The following is a 26,887-nucleotide window of genomic DNA, read 5'->3' as shown; positions in this document are numbered from 1 at the left end:
CAGTGAGAGCGTGGAGTCCCAACCACTGGACCACCAGGGAATTCCTTGAATAACACTTTATTAAGCTCACAATTCTGGGTTAGCCACTTGGGGTTGGCTCAGCTGGACAGGTCTTCTGATGACTGTGGCTGGGCTCACTCACGCATCTGTGGTCAGCTGCCAGTCAGCTGGGTCACTCTGCTTCTGAGTGTTGGCTGGCGAAAGGCTGGGGTGACAAGTTAAATGTCCTTCATCACCCAGTAGTCTAGCCCAGACTACTTCACGTAGGTAAGGGTCTCAATAACTGTTGACAGGACAGTTGTATAAGCCCCAACGTCTTTCAAAACTCTGCTGGCATCATGTTTGCTAATGCTCCATTGGCCAAAATAAGTCACATGGCCAAGCTGAGATACAAGAGGTGGGGAAATATTGATTCTAACTCTTGGAGGAAATACAGAGATAGGCAACATTTGTGGCCATTTTGTAATTTCTGATTCTGCTTTCTGCCCCAGGGGCTGAACCATATGGACTGCATCAAGTGTGTCTCATGCTCTTTGGCTTCCATTTGGGTTCAGCAAATGGGGAACAGCAGCAGAAGATAAGAGGAATGGAGGAGAGTGAGATTGAGGATTTATTCCCTTGGCTCTCTTGCTGCAGCACATTGCTGCAGACTGACTGGTTTCTCCATCCAAAGGCCCAGCTCCAGTCAGGTGGCCTTTCTCCACAGTGCACTATCTGGGTTCTATTTTTCTATCTATCTATCTATCTATCTATCCATCCATCTACCTACCTATCTACCTACCTACATACCATCTATCTATCTGTATCTTTCTCTCTCCTAGAGTACAACGCTATCCTTTGTGGTTTCCCTACACTCTACCCACACCTTTGAAAATAAGCTCTCTGTTAAATTTTCCTCAAATTACTCAATTTGAATGGATCATGTCTTTCCTGTGGGACCCTGACCGATACAGAAGTAAATATTTAAGAATTTCTTAAATGAGGCACAAAAAGCAAAAACTATAAAATTAAAATATGACAAAACACATTGTGGAAATAGAGAATTCTAGACCCAAATACTCTGACTCAGCCATAGTTGAAATTACAGTTAAAGCCATAAGCCATACATTTTGAGAAATTTTGAGTGGAGATCATTTGGACACAGATTTTTTAAATAAGCTTTAACACTCAGTTAAAGCAAAATCCAAAAGTGTATTGATTAAATCCCGGTCCAGTCTGGTGTGGTTACAGTTCTACTAAAGTTAGATCTACACATGGAAATAATATAATTTATTTAATATGCCTACTATTATGGACATTTATGTTATAGCCAATCCATTACTATTACAAACAATGCTTTTTGTGTCCACTTAAGAATTCATTCTCTATCCTAATGTCATGAAGATATCCTCTTAATATCATCTACTTGAAGTCTTATTGTTTTACTTTTCACATTTAAATCTATAGTCCACCTAAAATTGATTTTTGTGGATGCCAAGGGTCAAAACTCTTTTTCTTTCTATATGGATTCCCAGTTGACCCAGAATCAAAAGCTATTCTTTCCCCATTGTTCTTAATGCCATCTTTGTCATAGATGAAGGTCCATATATGCATGGGTCCCATTCTTTTAATGTCAACCTTTTTGTGGTTTTATGCTTTAGAGTTATCTTTCATAAATAGCACTTAGGTTTTCTTTCTTGTTTTGTTTTTTTACAAATTGGTTATTTATTCCATTCACATTTATTTTGATTATCAACATATTTAGACTGGATACCCATTTCTACGTTGATCATGACTTTCACCATAGTTGCTAGGAAGTCTTGTCATTCCTTTGTAAGTGTTCCCTCCCTACTCTCTGACTGCTCTCATGATATTTTCATTGTTTATAATGTTCTATAGTTTCAGGGTAAAACTTTTTATTTATTCTGCTTTGGATATGCTGTACATCACGGATCTGTGGATTCATATTTTTCATCAGTCCTGGAACATTCATAGCCATTATTTTTTAAAATATTGCTTTTGGTTCATTGTCTCTACTTTCTCCTTTCGAAACTCTAATTAGACATGTTGGCCCATTACATTATATTTTCCACGTGCTGCTTTACACTTTCCATCTCCTTATCTCTCTTTACTACATTCTGGATATATCTTTCATATTTTCTAGTTCACTAATTGTCCAGTTGCTCTAGCATCATTATTGAAAAGACCATTTTTTCCCAATGCTCCAAAGTCCCATCTTTTTCATAAATCAAGTATCCATATGCCATAATCAAATGTCTGTTTCTGGGACTTGTATATATTCTACTGATCTACTTGTATATTCTATCTTTTTTTTTGGCTGCGTTGGGTCTTCTTGCTGCACACGGGCTTTCTCTAGTTGCGTTGCACGGGCTTCTCATTGTGGTGGCTTCTCTTGTTGTGGAGCATGGACTCTAGGTGTGCAGGCTTCAGTAGTTGTTGCACATGGGCTCAGTAGCTGTGGCTCACAGGCTCTAGAGTGCAGGCTCAGTAGTTGCAGTGCCCGGGCTTAGTTGCTCCACGGCATGTGGGATCTTCCCAGACCAGGGATTGAACTCATGTCCCCTGCATTGGCATGCAGATTCTTAACCACTGAGCCACCAGGGAAGTCCCTACTTGTATATTCTTGTACCAATACCATATCACCTTAATTACTGTAGCTTCATAATAAGGCTTGATATCCAACAAGCAATTTCTCCCACCTGCATTTCCTTCTTTGAGAGTATCATGACTATTCTTGGCCCTTTGTCCAAGTACTTTTAAGAATCAGCTTGTCAAGTTCCACAAAAAGAAAGTTAGGATTTTGATTAGAATTTTATTCATTTTATAGATCAATTTGAAAAAAAATGCTCCATTTATTTAGGTTTTGTCCAATTTATCTCATCACATTTTGTAGTTACATTAAGTAGTATTTTTTTTGTAGAAGTCTTACACATTTTTTTTTAGATTTATTCCTATGTACTTGATATTTCTGGATCATAAACGATACCTCTTTAAAATTTCATTTCTAACTCCTTTTTGTTGGCATAAGAAACGAAATTGATTTTTTTTTTCTTTTTTTGTGCGGTATGCGGGCCCCTCACTGCTGTGGCCTCTCCCATTGTGGAGCACCGGCTCCAGACGCGCAGGCTCAGCGGCCGTGGCTCACGGGACCAGCCGCTCCGCGGCATGTGGGATCTTCCCGAACCGGGGCACAAACCCGTGTCCCCTGCATCAGCAGGCGGATTCTCAACCACTGCGCCACCAGGGAAGCCCTGAGATTGATTTTTGTATGTTGAGCTTGTATTCATCAACATTACTTTATGTTCTTATCAATTCTAATAATTTATCTGTAGATGATCTTGGATATTCTACATATATAATTATATTATATGTAACTAATGACTTTTATTTCTTCTTTTATAATCACTATACAGTTTTTCTTTGCCTCATGACACTGGCCAAGATCTCCAGTACAATGTTGAATAGAAGTGATGATAGAGGGCAACATTTTCTTGCTTCCAATATCAAAGGGAAGTTTTTACTGTTTCAGCACTAGGTACGACATTTATTGTAGATTTTTTATTGACACTGTTTAGCAGATTAAGGAAATTCTCATGTATTCCTAGTTTGCTAAAAGTTTTCTTTAAAGTTATGAAAAATGTTGCAATTTATCAAGTGCTTTGGCATCTATTGAAATGATAATATGGTTTTTATCTTTTAATATCTTAATGTGGTAAAATAAATTTTCTCATGTTGAAATCAAACCTTGTATTTCTGGGACAAAGGCAAATTAATCACAAAATATTCATCTTCTGGGCTTCCCTGGTGGCGCAGTAGTTGAGAATCTGCCTGCCAATGCAGGGGACACAGGTTCGAGCCCTGGTCTGGGAAGATAGCACATGCCGCGGAGCAACTGGGCCCGTGAGCGACAATTACTGAGCCTGCGCGTCTGGAGCCTGTGCTCTGCAAGAAGAGAGGCTGCGATAGTGAGAGGCCCGCGCACCGCGATGAAGAGTGGCCCCCGCTCGCCGCAACTAGAGAAAGCCCTTGCACAGAAATGAAGACCCAAAAAAGCCATAAATAAATTAATTAATTAATTAAAAAAAGTAATATAAAAAATTCATCTTCTTATATATGCTAGTTTCTAAAATATATAGAACAGTTTTATAATGTGTAGAATTTTTGCATTTTTGCCTTGAGTAAAATTGACCTGTAATTTTCTTATTCACATTGTCTTCCTTAGGTGTTGATATCAAGGTTAGTCTCATAAAACATGTTGAAAACTGTTCCCTCTTTTTCTGTTCTCTTGGAGAGTTTATGAAATATTGAAACCATACCAGTTTAATAGAAAGAATTTAGGAGGGAGACTAAGGTGGCAGTGTAGGAGGACATGGAGCTCACCTTCCCCACAAACACATCAAAAATATACCTTCATATGGACCAATTCTCACAGAAAACCAACTGCAAACTGGCAGAAGATCTCCTATATAACCAGACCTGCAATAAAGATCTCCATATAACTGGGTAGGCCCCCAAAAAGAAAGGGCATCCAGTGGAGACTGGTGCCCCTGGGACACATCTGTAAGGAAGAAAAGGTCCATATGAGTGGACTCTCGCCCTGGGGAGCCCGCTTGCCTGCTGGGAAATCTGCTGAGACAGACAGAAGGGCTGGAGAAGCCTAGACTCTCACGAGGAGTGCCCGCATGCTGGTGTGCTAACAATCAGGGAGGAGAGAGACTTGCTCTGGTGGCTACCAACTTGCTACATTTCCCAATCCAAAGAGGTGAATACCCTGGCCCCATTCACTCCACACCACAGGCTGGTGCGAGATCAGGGCAAAGATTCAGTCTAGCTACACAGAGACAGACTGAGGCACCTGAAATGTGATCTGGGCAGAACTGCAGAGACCATTGTCAGCACACACTTGAGGGCTGTGAGTGAAACTGGGAAGACATTGTCAGCTTGTGCACCAGGTGGTGCCAAGAACATGCAGTGGCTAAGAACTTAATCTTGGGCAGACAGGTCCTGGGAGAAGACTGCCACAGAGGCAGTCCAGATCCCAGGAGGCAGCACAGCCACCTCAATTCCTGCAGCCACAACACCCTGACCCCAGCCCCAGGCTATTGCACACCACAGCCTTGCACTAGATTTGGGATGAACACAACAGAGAAAGGGATGCGATCTTGGGCTGCTTCTGAGTGGAAATGCAGATGCCTACACAGGCAGCACACAGGTCTGCTGTAACAGCATGGGCCTCACTTGCTTCAGCAATCATCTCCTTTGGTGCAAGGCATGCACCCAATGGCAACGGAGCCTGATCAAACCCAACCTTCAGGGCTTCTACTCGAACAACTGGGGAGCAGATCCCACCCCCAATAGGGTAGTGACAACCACAGAGCAAAGAGGAAGCCCCACTTCACATCCAGTACAGCCTCTAGACACCACAACATCAATCACAACCCCTTATCAAAGGGATAACAGCCAGCATACTCTGAAGAAAGACGTGGCTGTTATGTATACCAAAACCAATCCTTGCACCAAAAATATTGGAAACGCACAGTCTTCACAGGGATGATCCCACATAAAAACACCCCTTCAAGACCACAGTAGATAACTGTTTCTCCTAAATTCATAGAGACATAGAAAGTTAAGTAAAATGAAAAAGCAGAGGAACTACTTTTAATAAAAAGAACAAGAGAAGTCCCCTGAAATAAAAAAACAATGGAACAGACCTCATTAGTCTACCAGACCCTGAGTTCAAAAAGGAGATAATAAAAATGCTAAAGTAATTAAAAGGAGATAATAAAAATGCTAAAGTAATTAAGAGAGATTTTCGATAAAAATGAAGATCACTGTAACAAGGAACTAGAAACTATAAAGGTGAATCAATCAAAATTAGACAATTCAATTGCCGAGATAAAAACTAACCTAGAAGCAATGAATAGCACTAAATGAAATGAAAGAACAAATAAGTGATCTGGAAGAGAGAATAATGGAAATCACAAAATCAGAACAGCAGACAGAAAGACAAATGAAAAAAAATGATAGCAACATATGGAATCTATGGGATAATATAAAGCATGCCCACCTACGCATAATAGGGGTTCCAGAAGGAAAAGAGACAAAAAGGGGGATCGAAAATGTATTTGGAGAAATTATGGCTGAAAAATTCCCAAACCTAAGAAAGGAAACAGATATTCAAGTACAGGAAACCCAGAGGATCCCAAACAAGATGAACCCAAACAGATCCACAGCAAGACACATCATAATTAAAATGGCAAAAGTTAAAGATAGGATTCTAAAGGCAGCAAAAGAAAACAAAGAGTAAGTTACAAGGGAATCCCCATAAGGCTGTCAACTGATTTCTCTGCAGAAACTTTGCAGGCCAGAAGGGAGTGGTGTGATGTATTCAAAGTCCTGAAAGGGAAAACCTGAAAACTAGAATACTCTATCCAGCAAGACTATCATTTAGCATAGAAGACAAGATAAAAAATTTCTCAGATAAGCTAAAACTAAAAGAATTCAGCAATACTAAACCTAACCTAAAAGAAATATTGAAGGGTCTTCTCTAAACAGAAAAGGATCTATAGGAAATGGAAAACCATATAGGAAAGGCCAATATATAAAAGAATTGAAGATCACTTAAATAAGCCAGTACATAGCTCAAAAAAATAATCAAAAATTTTGCAAAAGCAATGATAACTGTTACAATTAACAGCAAAAGGATAAGCATGAAGATGTGAAACAGGACATCAAAATTGCAAAATGTGGGGGAGAGGAGTATAAATATATAGATCTTTTAGAATGTGTTTGAATTTGTATGACTATCAGTTTAAAGCAAGTAGATATAGTCATGGGTCAACATACTTGAAAACTAGAGTAACCACAAATCAAAAACATACAACAGATTCACAAAAAGCAAAAAGAAAGGAATTCAAGCATACTGCAAAAGAAAATCATCAAACCACAAAAGGAAAAACAAAAAGAAGAAGAAATGAACAAAGAAGAACTACAAAAACAACTGGAAAACAAGGTTTAAAATGGCAATACCATTTTACATACCTATCAATAGTTACTTTAAGTGTCAATGAACTAAATGATCCAGTCAAATGACATACAGTAGCAGACTGGATTAAGAAAACCAAGAATCTACAATATGCTGCCAACAAGAGACTCACTTCAGGGCAAAAGACACACACAGAATGAAGGTGAGGGGATGGAAAAATATATTTCATGCAAATAGAAATGACAAGAAAGCAGAGGTAGCAATACTCAAATTAGACAAAACAGACTTTAAACCAAAGGCCATAAAGACAAATAAGTACATTATATAAAGATAAAGGGATTAATACAACAAGAGTATATTACATTCATTAACATATATGCACCCAATATAGGAGCACCTAAATATCTAAAACAACTAACAGACATAAAGGGAGAAACTGACAGTACTACATTAATAGTAGAAATAATTGAAATTATAATTGAAATTATTTCAATTATTTAAGAGAATAGAATTATTTCATCTTTTCTGACCACAACCATATGAAACTAGAAATCAACCACAGAAAGAAAAACGAGAAAAGAATGAACACATGGAAACTAAACAACATGCTACTAAAGAAAACAATGAGTCAACGATGAAATCAAAGAAAAAATCAGAAAATACCTCAAGACAAACGAAAATGAAAATACAACCTTACAAAATCTCTGAGATGCAGCAAAAGCAGTTCTAAGAGGGCAGTTCATAGTGACACAAACCTTCCTCAAGAAATAAGAAAAATCTCAAATAAACACTTAACCTATCACCTAAAAGAATTAGAAAAAGAAGAAAAAACAAAACCCAAATTCAGCAGAAGAAAGGGAATAATAAAGATCACAGAGGAAATAAATACAATAGAGATTAAAAGAAACAACAGAAAAGATCAATAAAAACCAAGAATTTTTTTGAAAAGATAAACAAAATTGACAAACTTCAAGACAGGCTTACCAAGAAGAAAAGAGAAAGGACCCAAATTAACAAAATAAGAAATGAAAGAGAAGAAATAACAACTGAAACTACAGAAACTGAAACTACAGAAGAAATAACAACTGAAACTACAGAAATACAAAAAAAATCATAATACTATGAACAGTTATATGCTAGGACAACCTAGAAGAAATGGACAAGTTTCTAGAAACATACAGCTTGCCAAAACTGGGTCAAGAAGAAACAGTTAATTTGAACAGAGCAATCACTAGAAGTGAAACAGAATCTTTAATGAAATTCCCTGCAAACAAAAGTCCAGGACTGGACAGCTTCACTGGGGAATTCTACCACACGTACAAAGAAGAACTTATACTGATCCTGTCAAAGTATTCCAAAAAATTGAAGAGGAGGGAACATTACCAAATTCATTCCACGAAGTCACTATCACCCTTATAACAAAACTAGACAAAGACACTACAAAAAACGAAAATTACAGGTCAATATATTTGATGAGTACAGATGCAAAAATCATCAACACAATATTGGCAAACTGAATCCAACAATACATAAAAAGGATCATACACCATGATCAGGTTGGATTCATACCAGGGTCGCAAGGATGGTTCAACATATGTAAATCAATCAATGTGATACACCACATCAACAAAAGAAAAAACAAAAACCACACGATCATCTCAATAGATGCAGAAAAAGCATTTGACGAAATTCAATATCCATTCATGATAAAAACTCTTACCAAAGTGGGTATAGAGGGAACATATCTCAACATAATAAAAACAATATATGACAAACCTACAGTCAACATTATATTCAGCAATGAAAAGCTGAAAGCCTTCACACTAAATTCAGAAACTAGATAAGGATACCCAATATCACCACTTCTATTTAACACAGTATTGGAAGAACTAGCCCCAGGAATTAGGTACTAAAAAGAAATAATGGAAAGGAAGAGGTAAAACTGTCACTATTTGTCACTATTTGCAGATGACATGATACTCTATATAGAGAACCCTAAAATCTCCAAACAAAAACTATTAGAACTAATCCATGAATTCAACAAGGGAGCAGGATACAAGATTAATATACATAAATCCGTTGCATTTCTTTACACTAACAATGAAATACCAGAAAGAGAAAGTAAAAAAACAATCCTGTTTAAAATCGATTAAAAAAAATTACCTACAAATAAACTTAACCAAGGAGGTTAAAGACCTATACACTGAAAACTATAAGACACTGATAAAAGAAATTGAAGATAAGTCAAAGAAATGGAAGGATATCCGATGCTCTTGGATTGGAAAAATTAATATTGTTAATATGGCCATAATACCCAAAGCAATCTAGATTCAATGTGATCCCTATCAAAATACACATGACATTTTTCAAAGAACTAGAACAAATAATCCAAAAATTTATATGCAACCACAAAAGACCTAGAATTGTCAGAGCAATACTGATTAAAAAGAACAAAGCTGGAGGCATAACTCTTCCAGACTTCAGACTATACTACAAAGATACAGTAATCAAAACAGCATGGTATTGGCACAGAAACGGACATATGGATCAATGGAACAGAACTGAGAGCCCCAAAACAAACCCACATACCTATAGTCCATTAATCTACTACAAAGGAGATAAGAATATACCAAGGAGAAAAGACACTTTAACAAGTGGTGTTGGGAAAGCTGGACAGCTACATGTAAATCAGTGAAATTAGAACACTCCCTCATACCATATACAAAAATAAACTCAAAATGGTTTAAAGACCTAAATATAAGACATGACACCCTAAAACTCCTATAAGAGAACATAGGCAAGACATCCTGACATAAAGTGTAGCAATATTTTCTTAGATCAATCTCCCAAGGCAAAAGAAATAAAAGCAAAAATAAACAAATGGGACCTAATCAAACTAAAAAGCTTTTGCAAAGCATAGGAAACCATCAGCAAAATGAAAAGACAACCTACAGAATGGGAGAAAATATTTGAGAATAATGTAATGGACAATGGGTTAATATCCAAAATATACAAACAGTTCATATAACTCAACATTGAAAAAATAAGTAAAAACAAACAACCCGGGCTTCCCTGGTGGCGCAGTGGTTGAGGGTCCCCCTGCCGATGCAGGGGACACGGGTTCATGCCCCGGTCTGGGAAGATCCCACATGCCGCGGAGCAACTAGGCCCATAAGCCATGGCCTGTGAGCCATGGCCGCTGAGCCTGCACGTCCAGAGTCTGAGCGTCCGGAGTCTGCGCGTCCGGAGCCTGTGCTCCGCAACGGGAGAGGCCACAACAGTGAGAGGCCCGTGTACCGCAAAACAAAACAAAACAAAACAAACAAACAACCCAATCAAAAAATCAGCAGAAGACCTAAATAGACATTTATCCATAGAAGACATACAGGTGCATGGAAAGATGCTCAACATCTCTAATTATTAGAGAAATGCAAGTCAAAACCATGATGAGGTAGCACCTCACACCAGTCAGAATGGCTATCAACCAAAAGTCTACAAATAATAAATGCTGGAGAGGATATGGAGAAAAGGGAACCCCTCTACATTGTTGGTGGGAATGTAAATTGGTGCAGTCACTATGGAAAACAGTATAGAGGTGCCTTAAAAAACTGAAAATAGAGCTACCATATGATCCAGCAATTCCACTCCTGGGTATATACCTGGAAAAGACGAAAACTCTAATTCAAAAAGATACACACACCCCAGTGTTCACAGCAGCACTATTTACAATAGCCAAGATATGGAAACATCCCAAATGCCCATCAACAGATGACTGGCGTAAGAAGATATATATACACAATGGAGTATCACTCAGCCATAAAAATGAATGAAATATTGCCATTTGCAGCAACATCGTTGGACCTAGAAAATATTATGCTTAATGAAGCAAGTCAGATAAAGACAAATATTATATGGTATCACTGATATGTGGAATCTAAAAAAATAATACAAATGAATATGTATACAAAACAGAAATAGACTCACAGACATCATAAACAAACTTATGGTTACTAAAGGGGAAAGGTGGGGGAAGGGATAAATTAGGAGTATGGGATTAACAGATACAAAGTACTATACATAAAACACATAAGCAACATGGATTTACTGTATCACACAGGGAACTATATTCAATATCTTGTAATAACCTATAATGGAAAAAAATCTGAAAAATATAACTGAATCACTTTGCTGTAACCTGAAACTAATACAATATTGTAAATCAACCATATTTCAATAAATAATAATAATAAAAAGAAGGAGCAGTAAATATAGGGAGTTGTGTAGTCAAGTATTGGAGAACTGAAAAGGTAGAGGGGGAACTGCAGTAACATAGAGATAATAAATACAGGAAGTAGCTACCACCCTTAGGGATGATGGAACGAAGGGAAGAGTTTGGGTTATTAAAAACCACAAACTTGGAGGAGGGACCTACAGAGATGGGATCCAGACCTCTGAAGAAGGGTGCTGCCTAGTTGTGCAGGTTCCTCAAGAGTTAAACAAAAGACTTAAAGTCAGGCGTTAGTCCTTGAAAAGGTTGTTTTACTTCTACTTTTTATAGAAAGCATCCCCTTCTTTAAGGCATTTTACTTCCACCTATTGGAGAACTGTCATAACGCACTGAATTTGTTGGGACAAGATGCTTCAATACCATACGTAAACCTACAATATCCACAATGAGAATGGTACTCTCTGCATGTGGCACGGGGGGGGGGGCCACTGGCTATTCCCTGTCTTCCAAAAATTTGCTGAGTTCTTTCATTCTCTCATGTATCCTTCCTCATTTTCTTTGATCTTTTTTATTCCTTTCTATAATTTTAATGTGGTATCAAGAGTATTGTGATAAATGCATGCAATCAATAAACTATCTTTAGCCAGAAATTATATATAAGTTAATTAGTTATAAATGTATTTTAATAATTATTAAATTACTTATTATAGAATAAAGTTGTATTAAAATTCATTTGTAATTTTAACAGCTTTATTATATCTCTTCACATCATTTGTTTTGTAGGTTCAAAGGAAAAAATTAAACATGAAAATTATAATTGAATTGCAATCTTGTATTGGTATAAAACATATCAGCAAAGAAGATGTCTGAAAAGAAGAGTACTTCAGAAGAGCTAGAGGATCTCACTAGTCAATTTAGGAAAGAATCTAGATCACGGTTAGTAGAGAAATCTGGAATTATTAAAGAAACATCAAACTCTCTAAAGGAAGCTTCTGATGGGACCACTTCCAACCAAATTTGTAAAGTGCGTCCTAGAAAAAATACATTAGGTATATGTGATGATACATCAACATCCTCCTCTGGAAGTAAGTCTAAGAGAAATGAAGAACAAAGGAAAACTCTTCAAGTTTCTGAAACAATTGCTACATATGACAGTTTGCAGTCAAAAAGTGAAATTTCACAAAGTTCATCACTATCAGTAACTAAGATGAGTGCTGAATATCAGGCTTTCGTTGACTCCCTAACTCATGAAACATTAGAAAAAATTAGTCCACAACTCTCTGAAGAAAATCAGAAAGGACTTGGCTTAGGATCAGATAAGTTTACAGTTAACCTCAAAGCCAAGGGTTTACAAGAATTCCCTAAGGACATTTTAAAAATCAAGTATGTAAAATATCTCTATTTAGATGAGAATGAAATCAAAAGTTTTAAAGGGGCAGACTCCAGTGATCTGCTAGGACTTGAAATTCTAACCATGCAAGAAAATGGGTTATCATCACTTCCATCTGAAATTCAGTTACTTCATAATTTACAGCTATTAAATGTCAGCCACAACCAAATATCACATATCCCTAAAGAAATATCACAGCTTGGGACTATCAGGCAACTGTTTTTAAATAACAATTGCATTGAGGATTTTCCTTCTGGCTTGGAAAGTCTTGGAAACTTGGAAATTTTAAATTTGGCTAAAAATAAGTTAAGACATATACCAGATACGCTCTCTAGTTTGAAAAACTTGAGGGCTCTCAATCTGGAATATAATCAGTTAACAGTATTTCCTAAAGCTCTGTGCTTCCTTCCAAAGTTAATTTTACTAAACCTTTCTGGAAACCTGATAAAAAGTTTGCCAAAAGAAATTAAGGAACTTAAAAATTTAGAAATACTTTTACTTGATCACAATAAACTTACCTTTTTGGCCGTGGAAATTTTTCAGTTGCTCAAAATGAAAGAACTCCAACTGACAGACAATAAATTGGAAGTTATTTCACACAAAATTGAGAATTTTAGGGAACTTAGGATTCTAATACTTGATAAAAATTTATTGAAAGACCTACCAGAGAAAATTTCCCACTGCGTAATGTTGGAATGCCTTAGTCTTAGTGATAATAAGTTAACAGAACTTCCTAAGAACATACATAAGCTTAAAAATTTAAGAAAACTCCATATAAACAGAAATAATATCGTGAAAATACCTGAATATATTTCACATCTTAATAATATGTTCAGCCTAGAATTTTCAGGAAATTTAATCGCAGACTTTCCTATTGAAATAAAAAACTGTAGAAAAATAACTAAAGTTGAATTGAGTTATAATAGAATAATGTATTTTCCACTAGGTTTGTGTGCTTTAGATTCTCTTTATTATTTGGGTTTTAATGGAAATTATATTTCAGAAATACCTGTAGATATATCTTTCAGTAAACAACTGCTTCATTTAGAATTTAATGAAAACAAACTCCTAATATTTTCTGAGCACTTATGTTCTCTTATTAATCTTGAATACCTTGATCTTGGTAAAAACAAAATAAGGAAAATTCAACCATCTATTTCCAATATGGTATCGCTCCGTGTTCTTATTTTATGCTGTAATAAGTTGGAAACTTTCCCCATAGAAGTGTGTACTTTAGAAAATTTGCAAGTACTTGATCTTTCAGAAAACCAAATACAGACTATTCCTTCAGACATCTGTAACTTAAAAGGAATCCTGAAATTAAACATCTCAAGCAATCAATTTATATGTTTTCCTATTGAACTTTGCCAACTTCAATCACTGGAAGTGCTGAATATAAGCCAGATAAATGGGAGAAAGGTAAGAGATGGATATTTAGGACTTTGTGGGGAAGGCATGACTGAAGGGGATCAGAATCTAAGCTGTAGTGTGTGTGTGTGTTTAATTTAGCTGGAATACTTTATTTTGTAAAGGATAGGCTTTTTTTTAAAACCTCAAATGCGGCTTACAAATAAACTTTTCAACACAAGAGTTTTATAGGAAAATATTTCATTAAAATGAAATCCCAAGTAATTAAAGCTGACAATTTTATAGACTTATTTTTATTTCAGTTTAACTGTGAAAGGAGTTTTAAAGTTATGGATGTAATATAATTTAGAACTAAATTTTAATCTCCTTGAAGTTAGGGATTGTCTGTTATGCTTCTTTTATATATAGAAGAACACTGAGCACAATATCCAGTATTCACTTTGTTGTTTGATTATTTCTGAGGGGCCCATATATTCAAAACTCTTTTGTTCACTCATAGAACTTCCTTTATTTCAAACACCACTTGTGATGGCCTTAGTTTTTCTGACGATGCATATTTTTTCTTTGCCTTAGCAGAGTATCTTAATTCCTGTTACTTTGCAATACTTTTCATACTAGGAATTTTCATTTGAGGCTATATTGCCAAACTGTGTGTGTCCATTATAAAGAAATTTACTGAGCACTTACTCAAAATGCATCATGACTGGGAGCATGTATACAAAAAGGATAAAACATATATCATGTCATTTAAAAATCCAAGAAGAACACATAAGGGACTAATAAAAAGTAATGTTAATGAGAGTAGGAGTAAAGAGATCAAATATGGAAGAGAACAGTTTAGAAAGACTTCAGGGCGGAGAAGAAATCAAAGCAGGGTAAGCTTTAGGGATGGAAGAAAGGGATAAGGTGGCAACGAACACTGAGTGTTGGGAGAGTGAGGAAAGTGGTTAGCAAGCCACAGGGTTGAATTGGTAGCACTGGTCAGACTGGGGAAATACCTGCATGCTACACAATTTGTTGTGGGTTTTATTAAGCAAGGGAATCACAAAGACTTTGTGACATAATGAAAATATATCTTTTTTAGGACAAAAAAACTCTCCTTCCATTTTATTTTATTAAAAGTTTTAGTCATAGAAATATTTATTAAAAATATAATTGTTTAACCTTTGTTACAGTTAACAAGACTTCCGGAAGAGCTGTCTAATATGACTCAACTTAAAGGACTTGATATCTCAAATAATGAAATCAGAGAGATGCCAAGAAATATAGGGGAGCTGAGAGGTTTGGTTAGTTTAAATGCATACAACAATCAAATAAGATATCTGCCACCATCTTTTCTATCTTTAAATGCTCTCCAGCAACTAAACTTGAGTGGTGAGTGTCAAGCATAACCAATAAGCATAATAAATTAAGTTGAGTTTTGGTTTCTAGGTTGCAAATTTTGCTGACAAGACAGAATGGCAAACAGTCAACATCATGTATTAAGTGCCAATAGGAAGGAAATGGCTAGTGCAGGTACAGAAAATGAGAGCAAACCATAAGGTCCAGTTCCTTCCCTAAAAGAGGTTATAATCCAGCTGGGGAACCTGCACACATTTTCATTGCTTTTCTGTTTTCTCTGCCTATACCCAGTCATTCATTATTTCTTCCCTTTGTGAACCTGACCTCATCTCTCTCTCTTCACACACCTACCTACACAACCTTAGGTCAGCATTTTCTCTATTTTCCTTCTCTGCTGGCTCCTCGATCCCACTCCTACACCCTACAATACTCTAATACCTTACACTCTTTTACAAAGTAAATCACTTCAATAACAACAACAACAAAAAGTAAATCACTCACTCTAAAAATATCAGAATTCCCAAAGCTAGACTAGTATTTTTCTTAATAATTTTTATTATGAAATATTTCAAACTTACAGAAAAATAATAAACACCTATGTACTTACTATCAGGTATAAGGAATGCTAACATTTTGTGTTATTTACTTGAGATATTTTTGATTAAGAAATAAAATAGAATTGAAACTTTTTTTGTACTTCTCCCCAAACTAGAAGTAACCAGTGTACTGAAATTGATGTATATCTTTTTTTTTTTTTGCGGTACGCGGCCTCTGACTGTTGTGGCCTCTCCCGTTGCGGAGCACAGGCTCCGGACGCGCAGGCTCAGCGGCCACAGCACACGGGCCCAGCCGCTCCGTGGCATGTGGGATCTTCCCGGACCGGGGCACGAGCCCGTGTCCCCTGCATCGGCAGGTGGACTCTCAACCACTGCACCACCAGGGAAGCCCGATGTTTATCTTTTAAAAATAGAAGTGAAACTTCTTTTGTACTTCTCCCCAAACTAGAAGTAACCAATGTACTGAAATGGATGTATATCTTTTTTCTATCTATGTTTTTATACATATATATATCCATAACAAAATAACATTATTTAGAGTTTTAAATTTTATTATATCTTATACTATATGGTATGTAATTTATAATTCTGTAACTTGCTTTTTCATTTGTCATATTTCTAAAGTTAATCCATGTCAATGTATACATAGACCTATTTCATTCATTTTAAATGTTGCATAATATGTATAATATTCAATTACATGGTTAAACAACAATTAATCCATTATCCTGTTGATAGACAATTAGGTTGTTTCCAATTTGTTTGCTACTATAAATATCCCTGTACATGTTCCTAGTATACATCTGCTTGAGTTTTTCGAAGTGCATATAGCTGTAAGTAGAATCACTGGATCAGAGGTTATGTACATCTTCAACTTTACCAGATATGAGGAAATTTATGCCCATAGTGGTTGTACCAGCTAATCTCATAAACAGCTGGGTTTCTAAAATTATATCTTTCAGTTGAAAGTAGCACTTATAACCAGAGCCCTGCACCTTCTTAAATTTAGAGGATTTCTAGATTAAAAACAAACTCATCTTTTGGGTGCACTAGTACCAGTAGTACAGTAAAACCTACAGTAAATATATCAATACTTAGATATAATGCAACTGGCATTTGTTTCCTGAATCCCCAGAACCCCTAGTAAGCTGGCTATGTAGGTATACATCAGTTTGCGATCACTTGCAATAAGGTACAATAACTCAGCCCTGCAATTTAAGTTTTTGGTCCCACTTTTGTATTTTGGCAAAGTTTCACTGTTTTTTAGGGAGGTTATCTATTTTGTCCAAGTGTAGGACACGCTTCACTCAACTACTATTTGTGCATAAAAAAAAAAAAGGCTGACCAGAGTCTTCTGACCCACTGGAGAACACAACTACCAATAGAAAGCACAGTTCTCTCGAGGTTTTCTAGTACAAGAATCAAGACAAAATAGGAAGATCACAGACTTTTCTGCAAGCTTAGCCAGTTCTCTGTTAGTCCCTATCAGAATTAGAAAAGTGTATCAGTCAGGATCCAGAAACCACACCTTAGTTAATTACTAAGTAAAATCTTCTTAACTGTTTAACTAAAAGGGTAAAGAGAGAATCCTAAGGTTATCACAAAAGTAGCAATGGCAGGAAGCAATAACCGTCTTATGGCTAAGGGAATAAAATGAAGAATTTGGAATTATTAAAACTTATAAGTTTGGAAGAGGGGTCACGCAGTGGTGAAACTCGGAAGTCTGAGGATGAAGTACTGCTTGCCTGGTGCTTGTTCCTCTGAGCTTGGGGATGGTAAGTGTGTGTTTGTGTAGGGGTGTGTGTGTGAGAGAGAGAGAGAGAAAGAGAGAGAGAGAGAGAGAGAGAGGAGCTAGTTCTGCAAGTGTTGGGAAAACTGCAAACTGCATTCACCTGTCATATGGGCTGGAACTGCTGCCGGTGGGGTAAAAGAGTGTTGCTGGTGTGACACTCAAGGAAAAACAGTCAAGGAGCCCACGAGATGGGTTTGGATCTAAGAGATCCAAAGTATGGACTAGTATTTTCTAGTCCATACCCATCTAGTCCAAACCCATCCAAGAGATGGGTTTGGATCTAAGAGATAATCGCTACACAACTGGCATGCCCACGGTCTCCAGCTTTCCTTGCCAGATTTGAAGTTATAATCTGTTTCCTCCATTCATGAAACGAAGCTAACAGGAATACCCACGTCATAGATTTGGACTGAATGAGACTTTGAAAGCTGGTAGCATCTTCATTATTCAGACAAAAGACATTTATATACAGTCTTGAGAATTAGTCCCCTCTGTCACTAACGCTAGTGGATTTAGGAAGATAACCACTTTGAACCTCAGTTTTTCCATCAGCAAGATAGGAAAGCTATAACTTGTTTGTTCATAGAATCGTGGAAATATAAGTTAAAACTTATGAAAATATTTTGATAAATGTGAGACATTATACCAGTGAACAGGATTTATAGATTAATTCCTTGCTTTCCTCAAAGCACAGACTTTGAAGTAGGACATTATTTAGAATTCTAACTCCATCATTCACATCAGCTAGATTATCCAATTTGCTGGTATAGTAATGTTCCCAGTACTCTATAATCTTTTATTTCTGTAGAATCAGTAGTAATGTTCCCATTTTCATTTCTGATTTTAGTAATTTGAGTCTTGCTTCTTTTTTCTTAGTCCATTGAGCTAAAGCTAATGGACTAAAGCTAATTTGTCAATTTTGTTGATCTTTTCAAAGAACCAACTTTTGCTTTTGTTGATTCTATTGTTTTTCTATTCTCTATTTCATTTATATCTGCTCTAATCTTTATTGTTTCCTCCTTCTGATAGTTTTGGATTAATTTGCTTATCTTTTTCTAGTTCATTTAGGTGTAAAGTTATTAATGTGAGATATTTCTTCTTTTTCAGCTATAAATTTCATCCTAAGCACTGCTTCTGTTGCATCCATAATTTTTGGTTATCGTTTTCATTTTCATTCATCTCTTTGTATTTTATAATTTCCTTTTTGATTCCATCTTTGACACATTGGTTGCTTAAAAGTATGCTGTTTAACTCTGTAAATTTTCCAGTTTTCCTTCTATTATTTTTCATAGTTTCATTCCATTGTGGTCAAAGAAGATATATTGTATGACTTTTTTCAGTCAATTTTAATTTATTGAGACTTGTCTTGTGGCTTAATATATGGTCTATCATGGAGAATGTTCTATGTGCACTTGAGAAAAATGTGTATTCTGCTGTTGGAGTGTTCTATGTATGTCTGTTAGGTTTAGTTGCTTTATAGTGTTGTTCAAGTGCCCTATTTCCTTACTGACCTTTTGTCTAAATGTTCTATCCATTATTGAAAGTGAGGTATTATAGTCTCCATCTATTACTGTAGAACCACTTGTTGCTCCCTTCAATTCTGTCAATATTTGTCTAATATGCTTTGGGGTTTTGCTGTTAGGTATGTATATACTTATAACTGTTATATCTTCTTAATGTAATGATCCTTTTAAAAATATATACTGTCCTTTGTCCTTTATAACAGTTTTTGACTTAAAGTCTATGTTATCTGATATTAGTAAAACCACCCCAACTCTTTGGTTAGTATTTGCATGGATATCTTCTTCTGTCCTTCAATACCTGGAGCCATAAAAGAAAATACTACTTTCCCAGTCTTTGCAGCTTAGCTCTATGCTGGGGCACTTCAATGCTAAGTCAGGCCACCTATGACTCTGCCTTAGCCTTCTTCGCCTGATTGTGTGAAGCTCAAAAATCCACCACAGGCACAAACCTAGGATTCTCTCAGTTCTCTTCTGTGCATGTGTTCAGTCCTAGATATGCTTACTGTACTCCATTTTCCCCAGGATACACCATGGCCCTTCTCAGCCCTTATTCCCCCAAGAAACTCCCTCTTCAGCCTCCTCCTTCCTGGGCTTTTGGATCTGTTTGCTGCTTTCCCTGTCTGCTGTTCCTTGCCCCAGGTAGGCTCAGACATGTGTGTCTTTACATGTGACAACAACTTGCCATTCAGGAAGGCAGCTCCATCCTGAGTCGGGGGAGCAAAACAAAAGTCAGTCTCTGTGTCAATCCCTCGGGGAATCAGCAGACAGGTCAAAATGCAAAGCCTCAGTATTAAAAGAACAAGGTCCATGTTGGCTTTCTGGCACCAGCAAGCTGCACCAGGAATGCAGGCTGCCCTCCCCACAGCTGTTGCTGCCATGCTGGGAAATGGAGGGTGGTATGGAGACGAGTGAAAAAGCCACAGTGCTCTCTTACCAAAATTCTCCTGCCTTTTTCTTCATTGAGCAGTATCCTAGTAACCGTAAAATTCTGGATTAAGTTCCAGAATTCTGAGAAAGCTGATTCTATCAGCCCTTTCCAGCTTTTGATTGTTTCAATTGGAGGGGCTGATATTTTGAGAGGCCTACTCTGAATTTTCTGTGGCATTCATTCCAGGTGTGTTTTTCATGTTTATTTATACTGCTTGGATTTTGCTGTTTCTGGTCTATATATTCATGTATTTTACTACATTGGGGGACTTTTTTTAACTGTTATTCCTTCAAAATTTTTTTCTTCGTCATTTTCTTTCTCTACTCCAATTTCCTTTACATGTTGTCCTACAAATCCCTAAAGTGCTCTCTCTCTCTCCGTGTGTGTGTGTGTGTGTGTGTGTGTGTGGTGTACACAGAGCTTTCAGCATCTCATATTGATCTGCCTTCAAGTTTACTGACTTGTCTATCATTTCTATCCTATTGTTGTCTCTCCAATTAATTTTTAATTTCAGATACTGAAATTTTCAGTTCTAGCATTTCCATTTTTCCTTTTTTATAGTTTATATTTCTCCTTCAAGGTTTCCTTTTTTTTTTTTTTTCTCGGTACGCGGGCCTCTCACTGTTGTGGTCTCTCCCGTTGCGGAGCACAGGCTCCGGACGCGCAGGCTCAGCAGCCATGGCTCACGGGCCTAGCCGGTCGGCGGCATGTGGGATCTTCCCGGGGCACGAACCCGTGTCCCCTGCATCGGCAGGCGGACTCTCAACCACTGCGCCACCAGGGAAGCCTCAAGATTTCCTATTTTTTTCATTCATTATAAGAATATCTTTCTTTACATTCTTGAACATCATTGTATTAGATGCTTTAAAATTCTTATATGTTGACTACAGCAATTGAGTTGTATTTTTCTCTTGGGAGTGAGCCACATTTTCTTTTTTCTCTGTTTTGAATCGTGAACTCTATAATCAATTCTGTTTCTCTCCAATGTTGATATTTGTTTTTGTTGCTATTGTTGCTTCATCAGGCACTTAAGTTGCTGGACTAAAAATACAAACTCCTTCCCTGCAAATGGCAGCTCCTTAGATCTCAGTTCAGTACTTTTAGCCATTAGCTGTTATATCAGTTTTCTATGGGTATGTGACAAGTTTCCACAAACTTTCGCTTCTTAAATTAATAAAATATTTATTTCACACAGTTTCTGAGGGTCAGGAACCCAGGAGGTGTTTAGCTGACTTGTTCTATCTCAGAGTCTTGTATGAGATTGCAGCCAACCTGTTGGCTGGTGCTGCAGCCAGGCTTGATTAGGGCTGGTGGATTTGCTTCAAAGCTTATTTATGTGGCTGCTGGCAGCAGGCTTTAGTCCCTTGCCATATGAGCCTCTTTATGACATGGCAACTGGTTTTCCCCAGAGCTAGTGATATCAGGGAGTGAGACAGAATATACTTAAGTCAGAAGCAGCACACACTCCAAGAAGCAATGAGCAAGAAGTTATCACAGTTTTACTTTTTATGTCAGGTTTATATTAGATTAAGGTGGGTTTTTTTTAAAGATCAAAAAACATTTTTTTTAAGATTTTTTTTTGATGTGGACCATTTTAAAAGTCTTTATTGAATTTGTTATAATATTGCTTCTGTTTTTATGTTTTGGTTTTTTGGCCGTGAGTCATGTGGGATCTTAGCTCCCTGATCAGGGATCAAACCTGCACCCCCTGCATTGGAAGGTGAAGTCTTAACCACTGGACTGCCAGGGAAGTCCCACAGATTTGAAAAAAATTTGAAAAAAATTATATTTAGGGAAGTTGGAGCTTAATCTTCACTCCTTGAGGGTGGACCAGACTTCGTAACTCAGTTCTAAAGAATAGAGTATGGAATGGAGAAAATCAAAACATTACATTAGAGAAACCTGGAAGACACTATTTTAGCCAAGGGATAACGTTTAACATGCTAGTGGTGTCTTGTGGATGTCAGGTATCTCTGGCGTGATGAGAGCACTTCACCTCTGTGGTATTCTTTCCAAAAACCCATAACCCCCGTCTATTCATGAAAAAATATACCAGATAAACTCATATTAAGGAATATTCTACAAAATACCTAACTTGTACTACTCAAAACCATCAAGATCGTGAAAAACAAGGACAGGCTGAGGAACTGTCACAGACCAGAAGACATAACTGTATGCAGTGTGCTATCCTGGAATGGATACTGGAACAGAAAAAGGACATTGATGGAAAATATAATGAAATTCAAAAATGTCCAAAGCTTATTTAATAGTAATGTGCCAATGTTAAAGTTTCTTCGATTTAAAAATGTAATACAATAATGTGAGATGATAACATCAGGGAAAACTAAAACTAGATGAAGAGTATACAGGAACTCTACAATTTCTGCAACTTTTCTGTAAATCTGAAATTATTGCAAACAAAGTTTATTAAAAAAATTACCATCTCACTTACTCTGTAAAGTCCTTTCCTGCATTATAAGAGGAAAGCCTCCTTCTCATTTTGTCATTCTCTATGAGAAAAAGGAATCATTGCTCTGTTTCTATACTTTCTCCTTTTCATTCCTAGCAAGTGGACAACAGTAAGAACTTATGTTTTGCCAGCATTGTGAGGCTCCTCTGATACTTTGTCAGTGAGACACAGTAGATGCCCTTTACATAGTTGTTATTTGTCTCTATAGTTTTCTTTTACAGAAGGATATAATTCAATTGTAATTTTTTTTCTACTAGGAAATAATCTGACAGCTCTGCCTAGTGGTATCTACAAGCTTTTTTCACTGAAGGAGATAAATTTTGATGATAACCCTTTGCTGAGACCTCCAGTGGAAATCTGTAAAGGAAAACAATTGTGTACTATTGCATGCTATCTACAGAGGGCAGATGAGAGAGATGGTAGGTGATGAGTGATTGGCTAGCTTACAAATCATTTTCTGGCATCTATAAATTAACAAATAGTTTGCTTTAATCAGAGGCTTTCAATCTGGCAGAGACTTTCAAATATTTATCGTCTACCCTTTCCTGAAGGCTAGGAGTTTATTTTGGTAATTTTGATTATTTAATCTGGGTCTACACAATTTGAACCATTGAAAACAGGTAAATTTAAGTCACAGGTGAGCTGCTTCCCACCTACTGGCCTCAATGTACTTCAAGAGATTTTTCATCATGGTTGTGGCCAAACTCAGAGAATCTACATACAGATTTTTTCATCAGTTCTGATCACCATATGTAGTTGTTCTAAAAGTTGTATTTTGCCTTGAAGGAAGTTCATAGATCCTTTACATTGATGCCAGTCAGTTCTTGGCTCATTATGATCACCTGTCTGTAATCTTTGGGCAGTCTTCATTCCTTCTGTTCTTAAGAGCTCCTTTGGTTGTTCCTGATTACTTCAGAGAGCGGGTCCATTTTCTTTAAATGCCCTTTCACCGGACCAGATGGAGACTGGTTTCTCCAAGCCGTTGGGATGGAAGTTTCACTATCCAGTTCTTTCCCTGGGTTTGGGTTCCCAACAACTAACCTTTTTTCTGGGACTCTAACTTTGCTGCTCATTGTCAATCCTCAGAGTAGATTCATATTTTGGTCCTCCAATTTAATGCCGTATTTAAGTATTAAATCAATTTAATGATCTAGATTTGGGGAAAGAGAATATATACAACTATCAGGACCCTGTCTATGTAATCAGGAGGCTTATATCATCATAATCTTATAATCTATTGAGACGGTCACTAAAAATGTACAGTCCTCTGAAAGCCACAATATGTATGGCTACCATTCAGAAGCTTTTGCAAGATGTGGGCCTCACGGATGGAAGGAACCTAAGCAATAAAAAGTCACTGTAGGGGCTTCCCCGGTGGCGCGGTGGTTGAGAGTCCGCCTGCCGATGCAGGGGACGCGGGTTCGTGCCCCGGTCCGGGAGGATCCCACATGCCGCCGAGCGGCTGGGCCCGTGAGCCATGGCCGCTGAGCCTGCGCGTCCGGAGCCTGTGCTCCGCGGCGGGAGAGGCCGCAGCAGTGAGAGGCCCGCGTACCGCAAAAATAAATAAATAAATAAAAATAAAAATTAAAAAAAAAAAAAAAAAGTCACTGTAGGTGTTTTCTCTAACTTGCTAGGCAAGTTGGTTCTGCTAATTATCATTAAAAAGGGGATATTTAATGGTAACTTTATTTTTATAAAACAAAGCTTTTAGGGGTTTCCAAGGATCTATAAAGTATTCCTGTTAGGTAACAGTACTTTAGAGAAGGTCTGTAAAGTTACATGATTGAACTTCCTTGTTAAAATTCTGTTACTCAAGTTCCTGAGGAAGGAAGATTCATGTGGTTCTAGCCTCTTTGGGGAAAGTTCAACGGGCAATGACAACAGATGAAAGTCAGCAAAAACAAGAGAATCCAAGCCATTTATCTCCTTTCTTTATTCCCACGGGGCTTTCATACTGCAGGCTTGGCACCGAGAGAAATTGGAAAGGAAGTCATCATAGGAGATGTTAATTCTGCAATTAACAAAGAACATGGGGTCTCTTCCTTAAAATTTCACTTAGGAGATTGGATTTTCAATTATCTCATTAGCATAAAATCTAGCCTGAGGGATTAATGGTATGGATAAAAATTTTAAAACAGAAAGCATAGAACAGATTTGAGATGATTACAGAGGAGTGGCAGATGACTGGTTCTTGAAAATTCTCAAATTACCTTGGTTAACAAAAAGTGGATCTAAAAAAAAATGGATCTAGTTCAAATTACCTAGAAGCTTTTTTATAAACTAAAAATACTCTACTTATATCTAAGCCAACATTCATTAAATAAGTGATGTGAATATAAAATAAGCATATATATATATATATATATATATATATATATACCATATTTATAGTAGATTTGAACTTGGTTTCTCAGGATGGTACCCAAAGGAGCATATTAAAAAGTCAGAATTGAAGGAAGGAGCTAAATTCATTTCAAATCCTGAAAGAATTAAAGGGTTTGATGATCACCTTGAAGTTGCTTATAATATCCTTTTAAATAGACATTTTATATTATTTATGTTTAGGGTTATTCAGATTTTAGAAGAAATGGAATAAATGGTTCAAATTTCAGTTTGTGTGTTAGAGCTGCACTTTAGTTTTCAATCTTATTTGATATGTACATCTTATAGCAGCACAGAAGTAAAAAACCTAGCTATAATATTAACTCAGAATAGAGTATGTTTTTCAAAAGAGATGACCTAAATTTTCTTTTATGTTCAAATGTAGAGAAAATCTTAGCGAAGATCTTCAAGATAGTTGCCAACAATATTACTGAAACAAATTTTCAATTTTTGTGTCAAAAACTAAACCTGGCAATCACAGAAACTGATAAGTCTACAATGAGGTATGTATGAATGACAACATGTAGTATAAACTTATTCTCATGTTCTGATTTATATCATATTGATATTACACGGTTTTGAAACATTCATATTAACATGAACTCTAATTTGCTGTAAAAGACTGATTTTAGTTTATTATATATTTGAGATCCATATGGGTATAGTAGTTTTAAGCAAGTACTCTGAGGATAGACTGCTTGGCTTTAAATCCCAAATAGTTTTGTGATCCTGGATAAGTCCCCTAACTTACCTGTGCCTCAGTTTCTTTACTGGTAAAATGGATAGACTTATCTAAGAGAGCTGTCATGAGATCAAGTTATAAAGCATGTAGCATTGTAGCAGTAATATACTGGTTTATAGTAAACAGTCCACAATTATTTTGAGGTCTTGAGTAAATCTCTCTTAGAATCAAATGTTAATTGAATTGTTGATTTTCTTCAAGGAAACAAGGGATGGCATGGGACTAACATTCACTTACTATGTATGTGCCAAACTCTGTGCTAAATTTTTATATAGACTATCTTCACCAATTAATTTAATCCTCACTTCACTCTGGTAAACTAGGTTGAAAACCTAGATATATAATACTGATGTAGTTTAAAACAGTGTTCTTAATTGATAATTAAAATAATTATTATTTCAAAATTTTCAGCACTGTTTCATTAAGTGAGAGAGTCCACCGAACACTTGATAAGTGGAAAACGGAAAATAACAACTTGTCAGTAACCACTGCTGCTCTAAGAGACCAACTAACTCGGGCACTAACTATGATAGGAGCATATGAAATTATGGACAAAATAACAGCTTTAAAACTTTTTACATGTGCAGTTAAATTCTGAACAGTGAATCCAGAATAAGAACTGAGAACTTATGATGCACTTATATAATTGAAACTGGATACAAGAGAATTGCACATCATGTTTCTTTTCATGTATTCCTAAGAGATGATGACAATTTACGGCTACCACTCTAGTGTCATCATAATAAAATATTACAGACACCATTTTATGTATTTATTCTGTTGCCTCTCTACCCTTCCTTCAGAGATACAGATATAAAGAAGCTGTTCTTAAGCTAATATAAATCCTTAGGCATTCTTATCCCTACTGGAAAAAGTTTAAAAATAGAGGAGGATTGGAGGCATAGGCATTATACTTGTCAACCAATATTTCATGTTGCACTTCCAAAACAACAACAAAGACAATAAAATAATATGGTGCTTAAATCCAACCTGCAAGATTAAGTCCTTTGTTTAATTTGGTCTCACATCACAAAGTTTCTGTATCTTTTAAGTAGAAAGTTATAAAGTTAACAAAAACTGCACTATGTCTAGAATATTCTTAAATCACTTGGAAACCCAATACACTAGTTTAAGTGAGTGAAAAGTGAAGAATCCAGAAGTATCATTAGTTTCACACGTGG

The 26,887-nt window shown here is 36.5% G+C and overlaps 1 protein-coding gene across 1 annotated transcript; it reads left to right on the top strand.

Moving 5' to 3' along the window:
* The first annotated feature begins 12,075 nt into the window (after nt 1-12,075).
* Nucleotides 12,076-26,304, top strand: LRRD1 (leucine rich repeats and death domain containing 1). The gene is made up of 5 exons (XM_030857307.2): nt 12,076-14,022; nt 15,147-15,345; nt 22,840-23,001; nt 25,350-25,467; nt 26,118-26,304. Exons 1-5 carry the CDS (start codon nt 12,076-12,078, stop codon nt 26,302-26,304), a joined length of 2,613 nt encoding a protein of 870 aa, XP_030713167.1.
* The last annotated feature ends 583 nt before the right edge of the window (nt 26,305-26,887 follow it).

This window comes from Globicephala melas, chromosome 9, assembly GCF_963455315.2.
Source record: "Globicephala melas chromosome 9, mGloMel1.2, whole genome shotgun sequence".
NCBI classification, from domain to species: Eukaryota; Metazoa; Chordata; class Mammalia; order Artiodactyla; family Delphinidae; genus Globicephala; species Globicephala melas.
Note: the sequence above shows the minus strand (reverse complement) of the source record. Positions and strands in the feature narration are given on the sequence as shown.